This window comes from Lolium rigidum, unplaced genomic scaffold (genome assembly GCF_022539505.1).
Source record: "Lolium rigidum isolate FL_2022 unplaced genomic scaffold, APGP_CSIRO_Lrig_0.1 contig_29825_1, whole genome shotgun sequence".
Lineage (NCBI taxonomy): Eukaryota > Viridiplantae > Streptophyta > Magnoliopsida > Poales > Poaceae > Lolium > Lolium rigidum.
The window spans coordinates 1,372-12,951 of record NW_025900117.1 but is presented as its reverse complement, the minus strand read 5'-3'; the positions used below and the strand labels follow the sequence as shown (position 1 = coordinate 12,951).

Below are 11,580 nucleotides of genomic sequence, written 5' to 3'. Positions count from 1 at the left end.
ATTCCTGATCCAGGGCTACTCCCTCAACAAGAGGATGTACGTCGGGAAGCATATCGCAAGCGAGACCTTCAGCGTGGGGGGATACCAGTGAGCGAGATCTTTGGTTGTTGTTAGCTATATATATTTGCTTTGTCCATGGATTTAGAAACAAAAGAGAACATGGTGATTTTTTTGAACTTATTCTTAAAGGACGGCTATTTACTTTTTCGACAAAGAGGAGGGCTATTTACTGATCAAGTTCCATGTTCGTCAAGGAACTTTAATCTCTGAAAGTGCTATAATTGCCAATGTGAATAGATAACAGCGGAACGATTTTGTGGTGTGGGTTTTCAACTGCTGCGTTAGTAGTGATGTGGCGGACAGGAGTAGACTAATCACGGTGGCGGAAAAAAACGCTCCGCTCCTGCGCGTCGCTCCCTCGGGCGACGCCAGGGGCGAACCCTAGCTCACGCGTCCCAACCTCCCCCCCTCCCTCCTCCTCCGCCGCCGCCGGCGAGAGCCGCCGGGCAAAGCCCGCGCGGTGCTGGCAGCGGTGGGACATTCCTTACCCGCTCGCAGGGGCCCTGCGCGAGGCAGGCGCGGTCGGCGGCGGTGCACCTAGGGGCTTGTGGAGCTCGGTCCGGCGGCGACGGCGAGGCTTGGCGGCGGCTGTTCTCGGCGGAGGTGCGGGCTGGCGCAGCGTATGGCGGAGGCCAACGGCGGAGGGCGACGGCGGAGGAGGCTGCTGGCGGCGGTGGCCCGGGTTTGGGCCAGGCGGGCCCCGATCTGGGCCAGGCTTGCCGCGTCCAGGGCCAGGAGGGCCGTGGAGGTAGCCAACGCCGGCGGGGCTCCTCCCAGGTTGCACCGCCGTTGGTGCCAGACCTGGGCCAGGTGGGCCCAGATCCGGCGGTCCTCGGCAGTACGGCTGCGCGGTCCATCTTCTGTCCGAGAGGGCCGAGGTGAGGCTCTTGCTCGAGTGGCGAGTTCTTCGATGCCGACAAAGTGTTCGGCTTGACCGGCGGCATGGCAGTGTCGACAACGGCGCGGCTTTGTCCCCGGGCGTCGTGGCAGGGGTGCTTCTTGCCGGCGGTGCGTGGTCTCGGCCAAGGCCGTTTGCGAGGAGTGAGGTTGCGGCGACGCCGCTCATGGTGTCTGGTTAGCACGTGGCAGGTCGATGGTGGCAAGGGTTGGTCCGGCCCGGTGCTGCAGGTGGATGGCGACGGCGACCTAGGCGTAGCAGTGTGGTGGCACGGCTAATGGGGCGTGATCGAGGCCTGCAGGCGGCCGGGCCTGATTTAGGCCACATTGACCATGCTATTGCGTCCGGACGGCGGGCACCTCAGGTGTCGGAGGGTGGTTCCTCTCCCTTGGGCTGCCGTGTGCTTTGATGGCTGCTGTCAATGGTGCCTTCCTACCCTGCCCAATTCGAGTTGCGGCGTGCTGGTTAACCCATGGGCTCGAGTTCGTGGGGATGCCGGGGCGGCGGCCCTGGAAGGTGGACATCGCGGTTGGCTCTTCGGCGGGCAACGCGGCGGTGGTGGTGGTCTCTCTCTTCGGTCATGAGGATGGCGTGGAGCGGACGGTGGGGGATCCTGGTGTTGGCGGCGTTTCGGCCTCGGCAACCCCCAGATCGTGTTTGGGATGCCCAACTTAGGGACAGCGGGTGGCTGAGTTGTCGGGCGTGGTGTGTGGATGCTTCCGGGCGAAAGCTCAGTGCCTCGGCGCCAACGACGGTGGTGCCTGCGGGTATCGCAACCCTCTTGGGGGCGTCGTTGTGGGTATCCGCCCCACGGTACGGCTCCGGGTGAAAGCCCTTGACCTCATGGTCTCGGCGGCGGCGCAATGCGTCGTTTTCCCTCTTGGGGGCGTCGTTGTGGAGCCCCGTTTTGACTCGGTCTCGCGTCAATGCTCTCGTGGCAACTTTGGGGTCAATGTCCTCGTGGCAACTTTGGGGTCTCTGTGTTCTTTTTTGATTTTGTTTGATCAGCTTTGTAAGAGGTTCTCCTCTCCACCTTGTATCGGTTCGGCCGTTGCGGCTTTATTTATAAAGCGGGGCGAAAGCCTATTTCAAGGAGTAGTGATGTGGCATAAAAACATTTCTATGTGGTCTCATTAGAAATTTGATACAATATGTTCCCACGTCTCACATATACAGTACATTTTTATATAGAAGGCTGTAGCCCTGCGTTAAATTAATAACGCCTTAACGGCAAGTACAAGATGCTGAAAGATCAGCTTACAGGCTCCAAAACAACAAACAGACAGAGGATAAACAAGAAAACAACAACTTGGGCTTCGAGGCCATCGACCATTAGAAAGATCTGATGTAGTAGACAACGTCGGGAAGACAAGCACGCCACCGGAGGAACCCGCCATCGCCAACTTCCAAATCAACATTGTCTATGAGACATCCGTTTCCACCTCCGAAGAAGGCCCCTGCCTTCTCGCCCTCGCTCAAAGGGTGTCGTACCGTCGGGAGGCAGAGCAGCTCACCCGAGAGTGCGGATGCACAACCAAGAACAAAATGTCAGGGAAGCGAACCGCAAGCACGAACACCTCTGCACGCGAGCTTCCCCCGACCGTCGTCATCCACCACGAAACCAATCAACCGAAAGACGCAAGCTTTAGGACCATGTCACCACTGAAGACACTGCAAGAAGATGGCAGTCGCACCGCCGTGAAGGCCAGACCTTAATCCGACTGAGCACGCCACCGCAACTCCTCCGAGAAACGCTGCCACAGGTAGACAATACCACACACATCACAAACCCCCTTCCGCAGACCCAAAGATGGCGCCTAAAGGGGGAAAGCGACGCCGCCGCCCAATCCGTGGATTTGGGGTTTTCACCCGGGTACAAGGAAGTAGGGGAAACGGGTGTACCTCGACATTGCCCCCAAGGAGGAGAACGGCGTCAAAGACGTCGCCAATGTCAGGCTGCTACCGCCGGCGAGGGATTTCTCCCGGACAGAGCCCTAGCCCCATCACCCCGAGACGGCTCTAGATCTGTCAAAGCCAGAGGGGGTGGGATCTGCGCGGTGTGGAGATGTCGTCTTCAGTTCGGTGGAGGTTAACGGGGTGGCCTCCACACAGCAGCAGCCACCGTCCACCGTCCCCTCGCCGCCCGCGCCACCTGAGAGGGCGGCCAACAGCACCGGCAACCGTCTCCTGCCGCCAGGAACCATGCCGCCCACACCAGACGGGGCCGCTGCCCCAGACGCCAAAGCCCTCCGCTAGAGAGACAGAGCCGCGACAGCCTCGCCGCCGCCATCCTTGGCACCGCGCCGGCTTTACGGCGGTCTCCTCTGGCGGCGGCAAGGGAGGGGAGGGAGGGGAAGGAGGTACTAGGCAGCTAGGGTTTGGGGGTCCTCCGGTGTCGCCCCGGGAGGGAGCGACACGGGAGGAAGGGGTGGGGATCATCATATACAGTACATGAGGACGTTTTGTTTTTTTATGGACGCCTGAAGAGCTATATGCGCCACTTTTCGACTACACATATTTTCGCGGGAGAATCTTGAATTTTCAGAGAGATTCTTTTGTTCAGAAACGACAGAAGCGAACTAGCGCAAAAGCAAGCTCCGGCATCACTTTTTTTTTCTCCCAGCCTCTAATACAGAAGAGGAGCGAGACGCGATCGACTGCGCTGACGGCAAATCAGAAACCCCACAACTACAAAAACATGAGCTAGCTGGTTTTATTCATGGCATGGGACGTACGAACCTTGCACCAAAACATGCAGTGACTAAATAACATCCATTGAGTACATCAAGCAAGGCGGGGTATCGATCTTATCCAAGCAGAGAGCAAACCAACTAACAGAAGCTCGAATCTAGAACAAGCTAGCCTGAGCTCTGAACTAATAAGACTATGCAACAAGGACGAAGACGGCGTAGATGATGCCGGGGATGTAGCCCAGCAGGGTGAGCAGCAGGCAGATCCAGAACTCTACCTGCAGGCATCAACCGACCACCGAATCAATCTATCATACATACGCACGATGAAATCGCTGGGATGGTTTGGTAGCTTACGCCGATGCCGAAGCGGAGGAAGACGCCGAGCGGCGGCAGCAGGATGGCCAGTAGGATCTCAAGAAACGTCTCCGAACCCATCCTAGCAGCTCGTCTCTTCCGATCAGAGCTCAAATTCTTCCCCTGATCCTCTTTACGGTCACCGGTGCTGTCCGAGAGCTTGTTCGGATGGAGAGAGGGCGATTAAGTGGCGAGTAGGGCCATGGACAGAGCTCAGCTCAGCTCAGGTAGGACATGGATTGGGCGGAGGGAGATGTACGTGGCAGGAGCTGGCGCGACACTTGGGCCATGCTCGGTGGACACATGGCAGCCTGGCTCTCTATGCGCCGAGCAGGCTTGGTTGACTCTGGCGCAGGTAGAATCTTCTCCTTTCCAGTTTTTCTGAAAGTCAATTTTCTAAATTTTGATCAATTATTACATTCAAAAGTGACTTTTCGAATTCAGGCAATGTATTTAACTATTACGTCAAAAAAATACTTGGATAGTTTATAAGAAAAAAAAACTGAAAACTATATAATTAACACATAACACACCCTACATGAGTCGACGACAAAGTCACCCTAGCGACCAAAGCCGTTACCAAAACACCTCAATGCATCACAGCGGATGCGAACATCTGGAGTTGTCGCTCCGACATTCACGTCAACGATCAAGTCAACCTAGCAACCAAACCGACACTCTAACACCTCGATGCAACACAGCACTACCATTCACGTCGTCCCAAAGGCCACGAACCCCCTAGCCGAAGATGAGAGATATAATACCGACGAGATGACAAACAACTATGCATGGCCTCCATTAACAGCCGCATCCGGCCACACTGTGGAAGATAAGGAAGCTGCCAAACACTAGTCGGCCGCCATTACCCTATCGTGCACCCTGCACAGTCCAGCCGAACGTAACCAAGACATAAGCTGGGGTGCTGTTCCTCATCTAGATATGGAGAGCCCAAAGCTCCACAGACACTACACCAAGCTCCACCGTAAAGGCCGGTGCGCGGTGTCTCCAATCTGCGACCTTTACCATCTTCCTGGCTCCCACAACAATAGCCTCCGTAGAGCGCCTTTCTGCAACACCGTTCATTCATTCAAAAATGATATAAGTACAACACTACATTAGTCGGATCACAATGCCTAATATTCTGAAAACAAGGCTTATTTGTAGTTCTGCATATAGTTCAAAAAAGAGTAGAAGTACCAACCATTAAGATCTTTTATGTGTCTACCGAGGATGCCACAAACCAGACTAGATATTTTTTCGATAAATGGAATATATTAACATCAAAAGATACCAATTACACCTAGCATCTGCAACAACGTAACACCTAACGGCAGTACGATTGCACACAACCAGAAAAGAGAAAAGAAAACTAAGAAACAAAAGTCCCGCTACAGCATTCCAGACCTGGCAACATCAATACATCCACCACCAAGACAACACATGAAAATACAGACTCTCCAAAAGCGACGCTTTCAAGAAGGGAACAGTGCACCAGCGCCATCTGTCGCCCGACCAAAGATCTTAGGTTTTCACCCTGGAGATAGTCCCCGCTCTCAAAACAATGCCTCCAACAAGGTCATTGTCACGCACAACCAGTTAAGGCTAGACCTTGGGTTTTCACCCTGAAAGGTAGGACTCTGAACTTCACATGTGCTGCCGCCCCCACTTTTATACCACTACCGCGGAGCCCGGAACACCGAGGCAAGTCCCTTAACATCGCGAAGACTTGAACCTCCCATAGCAGTCCTCCAATCCGGCATTCATGATATTTCCTTCTTCTGACTTCACCATGGACCAAAAAGTCACTTGATGTCAACACGGAATAGAGCCGCGCCGCTCCCTCCAGAACCAAACGGTCGGAATAAAAGCATGGGTGCGCATGACCGAATACCACCTGATCCAGCAAACTCCAGACAAAAGATGCACTGTTCCATTCGCCGGTGGAGCTTTCTGAAACTTATCACTCCAGCCAGATCAAGATAGACTGGCCTTCGGCAGGTCCTCATGTTCGCATGAGAGAAACCCGAGGACCACCACCATCAAAGCTAGACCAACAGCCGCCACGCCGCCAGTCACTCCTTCCGGATCACCCGAGAAGAAAAAGGCGGCGCGGAGCATCGACGATGGCTTGGCCGAAGCCATGGATCCTACGTCGATTGGGTCCAAGAAGACCCAAATCATGCGTAGATCGCCGCCACCGCCGAACCGCCGTAGAGGCGAAGGCCACCACGCTCCACCCACTCCTCCATGGCGGCCGACGAAGTGCATCGAGGCCACGGCGAAAGCAGCCGTGCCGCCCGCTTCCTCAGCCCGCGCCTCATCGCCTCCCATGATGCGCCGCCATGGAAGCCCTCTCCACCCCATCGTCCTTCGACGGGAGGGCGCCGCCACCGGGGATGGCAGCACCGCGGCCTGAGGGCGGGAGAGGAGAGTCCGGCCCGGGTCTTGGAGGCTGGGGGCCTCCGCCACCGCCCGGGAGGCGGCGGGGAGGGTAGGGTTTCGGGGGCTAGATATAGATCACCAAAAGAACTAGATGTTGAATTTACCTAAGAGATACACATGGTACATTATATACTTAGCCAATGAACATGAAAAGAACAAATGTTCCGGACTCACAAAGCTTTGTCTTTTCAGCCTCTCTCCTTAAATTATGTCTTTTTAACATTCAGTTTTTACTCACTAACCAGTGAGAGAACTTTGATTCTCAATGAAATTTTTAGAAAGCACAAAAACTTGTAGATGTCGGTACTATTTAGTAGTAAAATTACCAGATTTGACCAATAACCACTTAACTCGTATCACTTAAAGAAACATTGGAACATATAACTCTTTTATGTTTTTTTCCCCGCATAAGGAAAGTATCTTTTCTAAGAAACCCATCATAAAATATATTTTCATATCATGTGTATTTGGTATTGTAGATGTCGCTATTATTTAGTACACACTCGCTTTCGACCAGGTTGATTGCTAATTCTCAGGCACCAAAGATTCTAAATCTTGGTAGACTCCTTAGCTATTGAATTTGCCTCATGATTCATACTTATAGTCCAAGTGGGTTGCTGTCCCTAGGTACAAATGGATTGCAACCAAGATTTCCATATTTACACTTAGGTTGTAACCGGAAAAAAAAAATATACAGACCATTGGATTAGCTTTGCGATTCATGTTGGCATATGAGTGCACTTAAGTTATAACTAGGTTGTAACCAAGACATGGACGACTGGCTGAGATTTAGTTGGACCAAAGTCCACTAAGATCTAAGACGTACGTGACCTATCAATAACTAGCCCTTAATTTCTTTGGAAAACAGATTAGCTCTCGTCTCATATCAATTTACAGAAAACTCCATTCATGTGCTATTGTTTTGATCTCCTACATGTATGCCTCCTGCTGCTTGAATATGACGCGGTACAGAATCCTTATCTGAAGCTACGAAAGCATTGCTTTTCCTCTGTACTTTCTGCTGCATGCGCTTTGTTCAGTCAACACCGCGTCAGTAGCACGCACGCGGACGCAGATGCTTTGCTTGCTGGAGTATATCCCGACGCACGATGAAGAAGCATCGCATCCTGCACGTAGTACTTGCGCCAAAAGAGAAGAATCTCGATGGCGATAACTGTACTACTTAATAAAAGAGTAACAAACGAAACCCTAAACCATTGTACGCCTTGAACTAAATCGCGACGTGCTGCTGATTCTCGCCGACCATCTCGACAACACGCACCCTACCCGTTGCCCTGCACTCCAGGTCGAATCTGTCTCTGACCTCCCCCACCGTCTGCTAATTTCGCCGTATGTCTACTCACCGTAACCTTGGACGGTGCGGGTCCTTGGAATTAAGCGATGAGCATGGCGGTGCCGTCGCGTGCGTTGCTTCTTTCTTTAGCCCATCGGCACGTAGGTCAACTCTGTCACTGTATCTGTATGTACCATCCACCTCTTTTGTCAACAATGTTACGGTATACGTCTCACAGAGTATTACAACTACTTTGCATCTTACTTTCTTTTGAAAAAAGAATTATTAATACACATATACCAATGACAGCTTGCCTCTGTACCAATAAAAAAAATGTAAACAAAATCTGCCACATAATCAGTCATCCGTAGCAGAAGTACTCTAAGAGCATCTCTAACAGAGCCCGCAAACGGACGAACTAAAAAATACAAGTTCAGTCTCCTAAAAAACATTTTCGAGTGAATTAGGAGGTGACGCTGACCTACACCCGTATTCGAAACCGAAAAAACGAAATTCAAATATTGTGGTAGAATTGATTATCGCAAACAAGTTCATAAAACTAAAATTGCAACTGCATAGTTGCATGATCGACATTGCGAGCGCAAAATACATTTTACATACAGATTGGCCTCCGCCGCGTGGCCTAACTTAACTAATTTTCGGCCCTGCCAGGGCCTCTACGCGCGGCTGAGGATGCCGCCATTGGCGACCTACTCGGAGTTGAGGTCGACGACCTCCTTCTTCACGCGGCGGACGACGGCCTCCTTCTACGCCGCCTCGTACGCGCTCACCTGACGGACGGCGTCCGCCTCCTCGCGGCGGAAGTGCGCGCCTCGGCCTCCGAAATGATGGCGACCTGTTGGATCGCCATCGCCTCCTCCTCGTCGTTGAGGGCCTATAATCCGCGGAGTTGAAGCCGGTGCGCGCCGCCTCCTCCTCCTCCTCCTCCTCCTCCTCCTCCTCCTCCTCCTCCTCCTCGTCGATGCTGTCGTAAACGGGTGGCGCAAGGGCACGGCCCGACGCGCCGGAGGAGGAGCCCTCGCCGCTATTGGCGTAGCCGGTGAACTTCCCCGGCGGCGCCAGACCCTAGTTTGTTCACCCGCGCTTCGCTTCCACGCGCCCTCCGAGTGGTTCCATTTCCGCCGCTCGGACTCCGAGCGGAAGACGGGGGCGAGCTGCCGTCACGCCGCAAAGGCTTTGCCGGGTGACGTGACGAGGTAGAGAAGAGGAGGCACAAGGGAGGCTCGAAGCAGGCGATGAGCGGACACTCCGGTGCGGCCACCCCAACGAAGGTTTAGAATCGCTCGCTAACCAAAAAAAATTGAATACTTTCTCTGTTTAAAAAAGATGGTCACTTTTTCTGATATGAGTACCTATAACTAAAATATATTTACATACCGCTGTATCTAGATAAAGTTAAGCAGTCCTTTTTTAGAGAGAGTGGGAGTAGTGAAGTTTATATGAACCTCAAATTTGTTTCAACAGTGGCGTATATAGCAATGTCGCCGTACGACGAAAGCCAGTGAGTCAGCCATCCATCTCGTTCTGCTTTGTGGCGTCGACATGGTACACTTAACGAAATGGATAGGTGCATGCTCCGTGCGGTACTAGTTGTCCACACGTGTGGCCTCTAGGATAAACCCCACCTGGCGTTCTACTCTCCCAAGTCAAACCGTGATTATCCATGCTACCGCTTGGGTCGGCAGACGTGGCACGACAGGCACTGCGACACGTAGCGGGCGAGGATGAGGTAGGCGGGTCGCCGTGTCGCTAGCAAGGCATGCGCATCCATTGGTGGTCCATGTCGGCACGTAGTACGGCTAACGGCTAGCTAGCTCATGGTTGGTTACCCAGCAACTGCACAACTGCTGAGTGGTAGCGACGCGCGGCCAAGCAAAATTAACCTAGTCACGGCAATTTACGGCTAGCACTTATAGCATCTCCAGTCGCGTCCTGCAAGCGTCTCGAAGCTATTTGGAGCGCGTCGGACAAAAATCGTTTCAACGCGTTCCTTAAACCCGTATTTTGTTCGGCGCGCCCGGATCCGTCCCCCGTCCCACGGGGGCGCGTCGGGGCACGCCGGACACAACGAAAGCGAGGTGAAGTGACGCGAGACCGACGCGTCGGCCGGCACATTCAATTTTAACCTAATCGTCGCCTACCTCGCTACGGAAGTTATTGGCACGCAGCGACGGTGCAGTTCCCACAGAGGCGCAGCGAACCGTATTGTCGCGCCTAGCTTTGTGTGCCGGTGTTAATGAGCGCCACCGCTCCCCCGTCTCCCTCCGGCCTATAAAAAGGGCCGCCTCTCATCGTCCCTCTCACACATAAACCCTAGCACCTCTCTCCCCAACCCTAGCCACCACCATCTCAAGAGTCGACGACATGGCTGGTAGAGGCCCAGGCCGAGCTTGCAGTCATGGTCGTGGTCGTGGCCACAACAGAGCTGCACGCTCGCCGTTGCATGCGACGCCATCATCTTCATCTTTGGACATGCAGGACGAGGAGGGGCCCGTGCTGATCGAGTTCGTCATCGTCCTCAAGGGCAACCCACGTGCCATCCAGAGGCCGCCGGATGCCTTCACCGACTTCGTCGCCGACGACGGGCACCCGTGCTCGCTGCATCTGCGGGAGGCTACTCGCGCGGCTACTGCCGGTCGATCGTCTACGTGATCTACGACGCGCGTGAAAAGATGTACGTCCACATTGGCTAGGAGAGGTTCGCGCGCTACCACCGCCTCCAAAACGGCTTTGTGCTCGTGTTCTCCTACTTTGGCGACAGAGACATGAGCTTCAATGTGTTCGACGAGACCTGTTGCCACCGGCACTACCGCGGCGACATCGCCGAGAAGGACGACGACTGACAAGTGTTGTTTCTTCGCAGCGGAAATATGCATCGAGGTTTCTGGTTGTTCTTCCTCGGAAGAACCAACAGGGGCACCCACACCAGCTGGATTTTCCAGTTTGGGTGACAGGGTGTGCCCTCGAGTGTTCGTTCTTGGCAGCGAACACACGAAACCTTCGATGCCCAGCCTAGTTAGGTTTAGTTTTTTGCAATGTTTTATATTTATGTCAACCATGGTTCAAACTATGTATTTGTTTGTGGAAAACCATTGACAAGGTATCGACTTGTCAATGCCTACAAGTTGTAGACTAGGGTTTCGTGGAAAGTAGAGGGCAAGTAGATCTCGAAGGTTTCAGCCGAAAAAGTACTCGACTGCTAAAAACTAGGGTTGTGTTGACAATGAAATCGACCCTCTCTTTCTCCCTCGACTCCCCCTTATATAGGAGGCGGAGCCGAGGGTTTCATGATGTACAAGTTACAAACAGCGGGAGACTCTTTGAGTTCGTCCCGTATAATCACAAGTCTCTATTCCTAATATATCTCTAATTTCCATATCGACGCTTTATTGGGCTTCCAGGCTTCGTAATCTTCGGGTCGTGGGCCTTTAGTAAACTCCGGGTACCTTCTTCGGCAGGCCCATTGGGGATGCCTATGTCAGTAGCCCCCGAGATTTTCCTTGAATCGTAGAATCGAGTAAAATCTCCATCATTATAATTAACACACCATTTCTTTGAGTTACTAGATAATCTTTATAAAATAGTTATACATTGTACAAGGATAATGGTAAATGGGGCTGATGCATCTGACGTATCAGGTACCAGTTAACTGCTCTCGTGGCAATCCAGCAAGAACCTACTTCAAGGTCAAGTCCCTGGACTTGACCCCGGTATACTGGCGTAATTCGACATGTGCCGCTTAAGGTCTTACCATAATCTGAATTCCAGTCATATTTTATCGGGTACCTAACGCATCCGTTAGGATTTTTATTTGCATC

The 11,580-nt window shown here is 52.9% G+C and overlaps 1 protein-coding gene across 1 annotated transcript; it reads right to left on the bottom strand.

The window, feature by feature from the left end:
* Positions 1-3,842: 3,842 nt before the first annotated feature.
* Positions 3,843-4,086, bottom strand: LOC124680844 (low temperature-induced protein lt101.2-like). The gene is made up of 2 exons (XM_047215884.1): positions 4,006-4,086; positions 3,843-3,926 (listed from the first exon to the last, which is right to left on the bottom strand). The coding sequence occupies exons 1-2, from the start codon at positions 4,084-4,086 to the stop codon at positions 3,843-3,845; spliced, it is 165 nt and encodes a 54-aa protein (XP_047071840.1).
* Between the last annotated feature and the right edge of the window lie 7,494 nt (positions 4,087-11,580).

Bases quoted from the DNA above. Each gene is read 5' to 3' on its own strand.
- LOC124680844 (XM_047215884.1), bottom strand. From the start codon at position 4,086: ATGGGTTCGGAGACGTTTCTTGAGATCCTACTGGCCATCCTGCTGCCG. The intron at 3,927-4,005 runs GTAAGCTACCAA...TGATGCCTGCAG, and splicing joins TCCTCCGCTTCGGCATCGGC to GTAGAGTTCTGGATCTGCCT.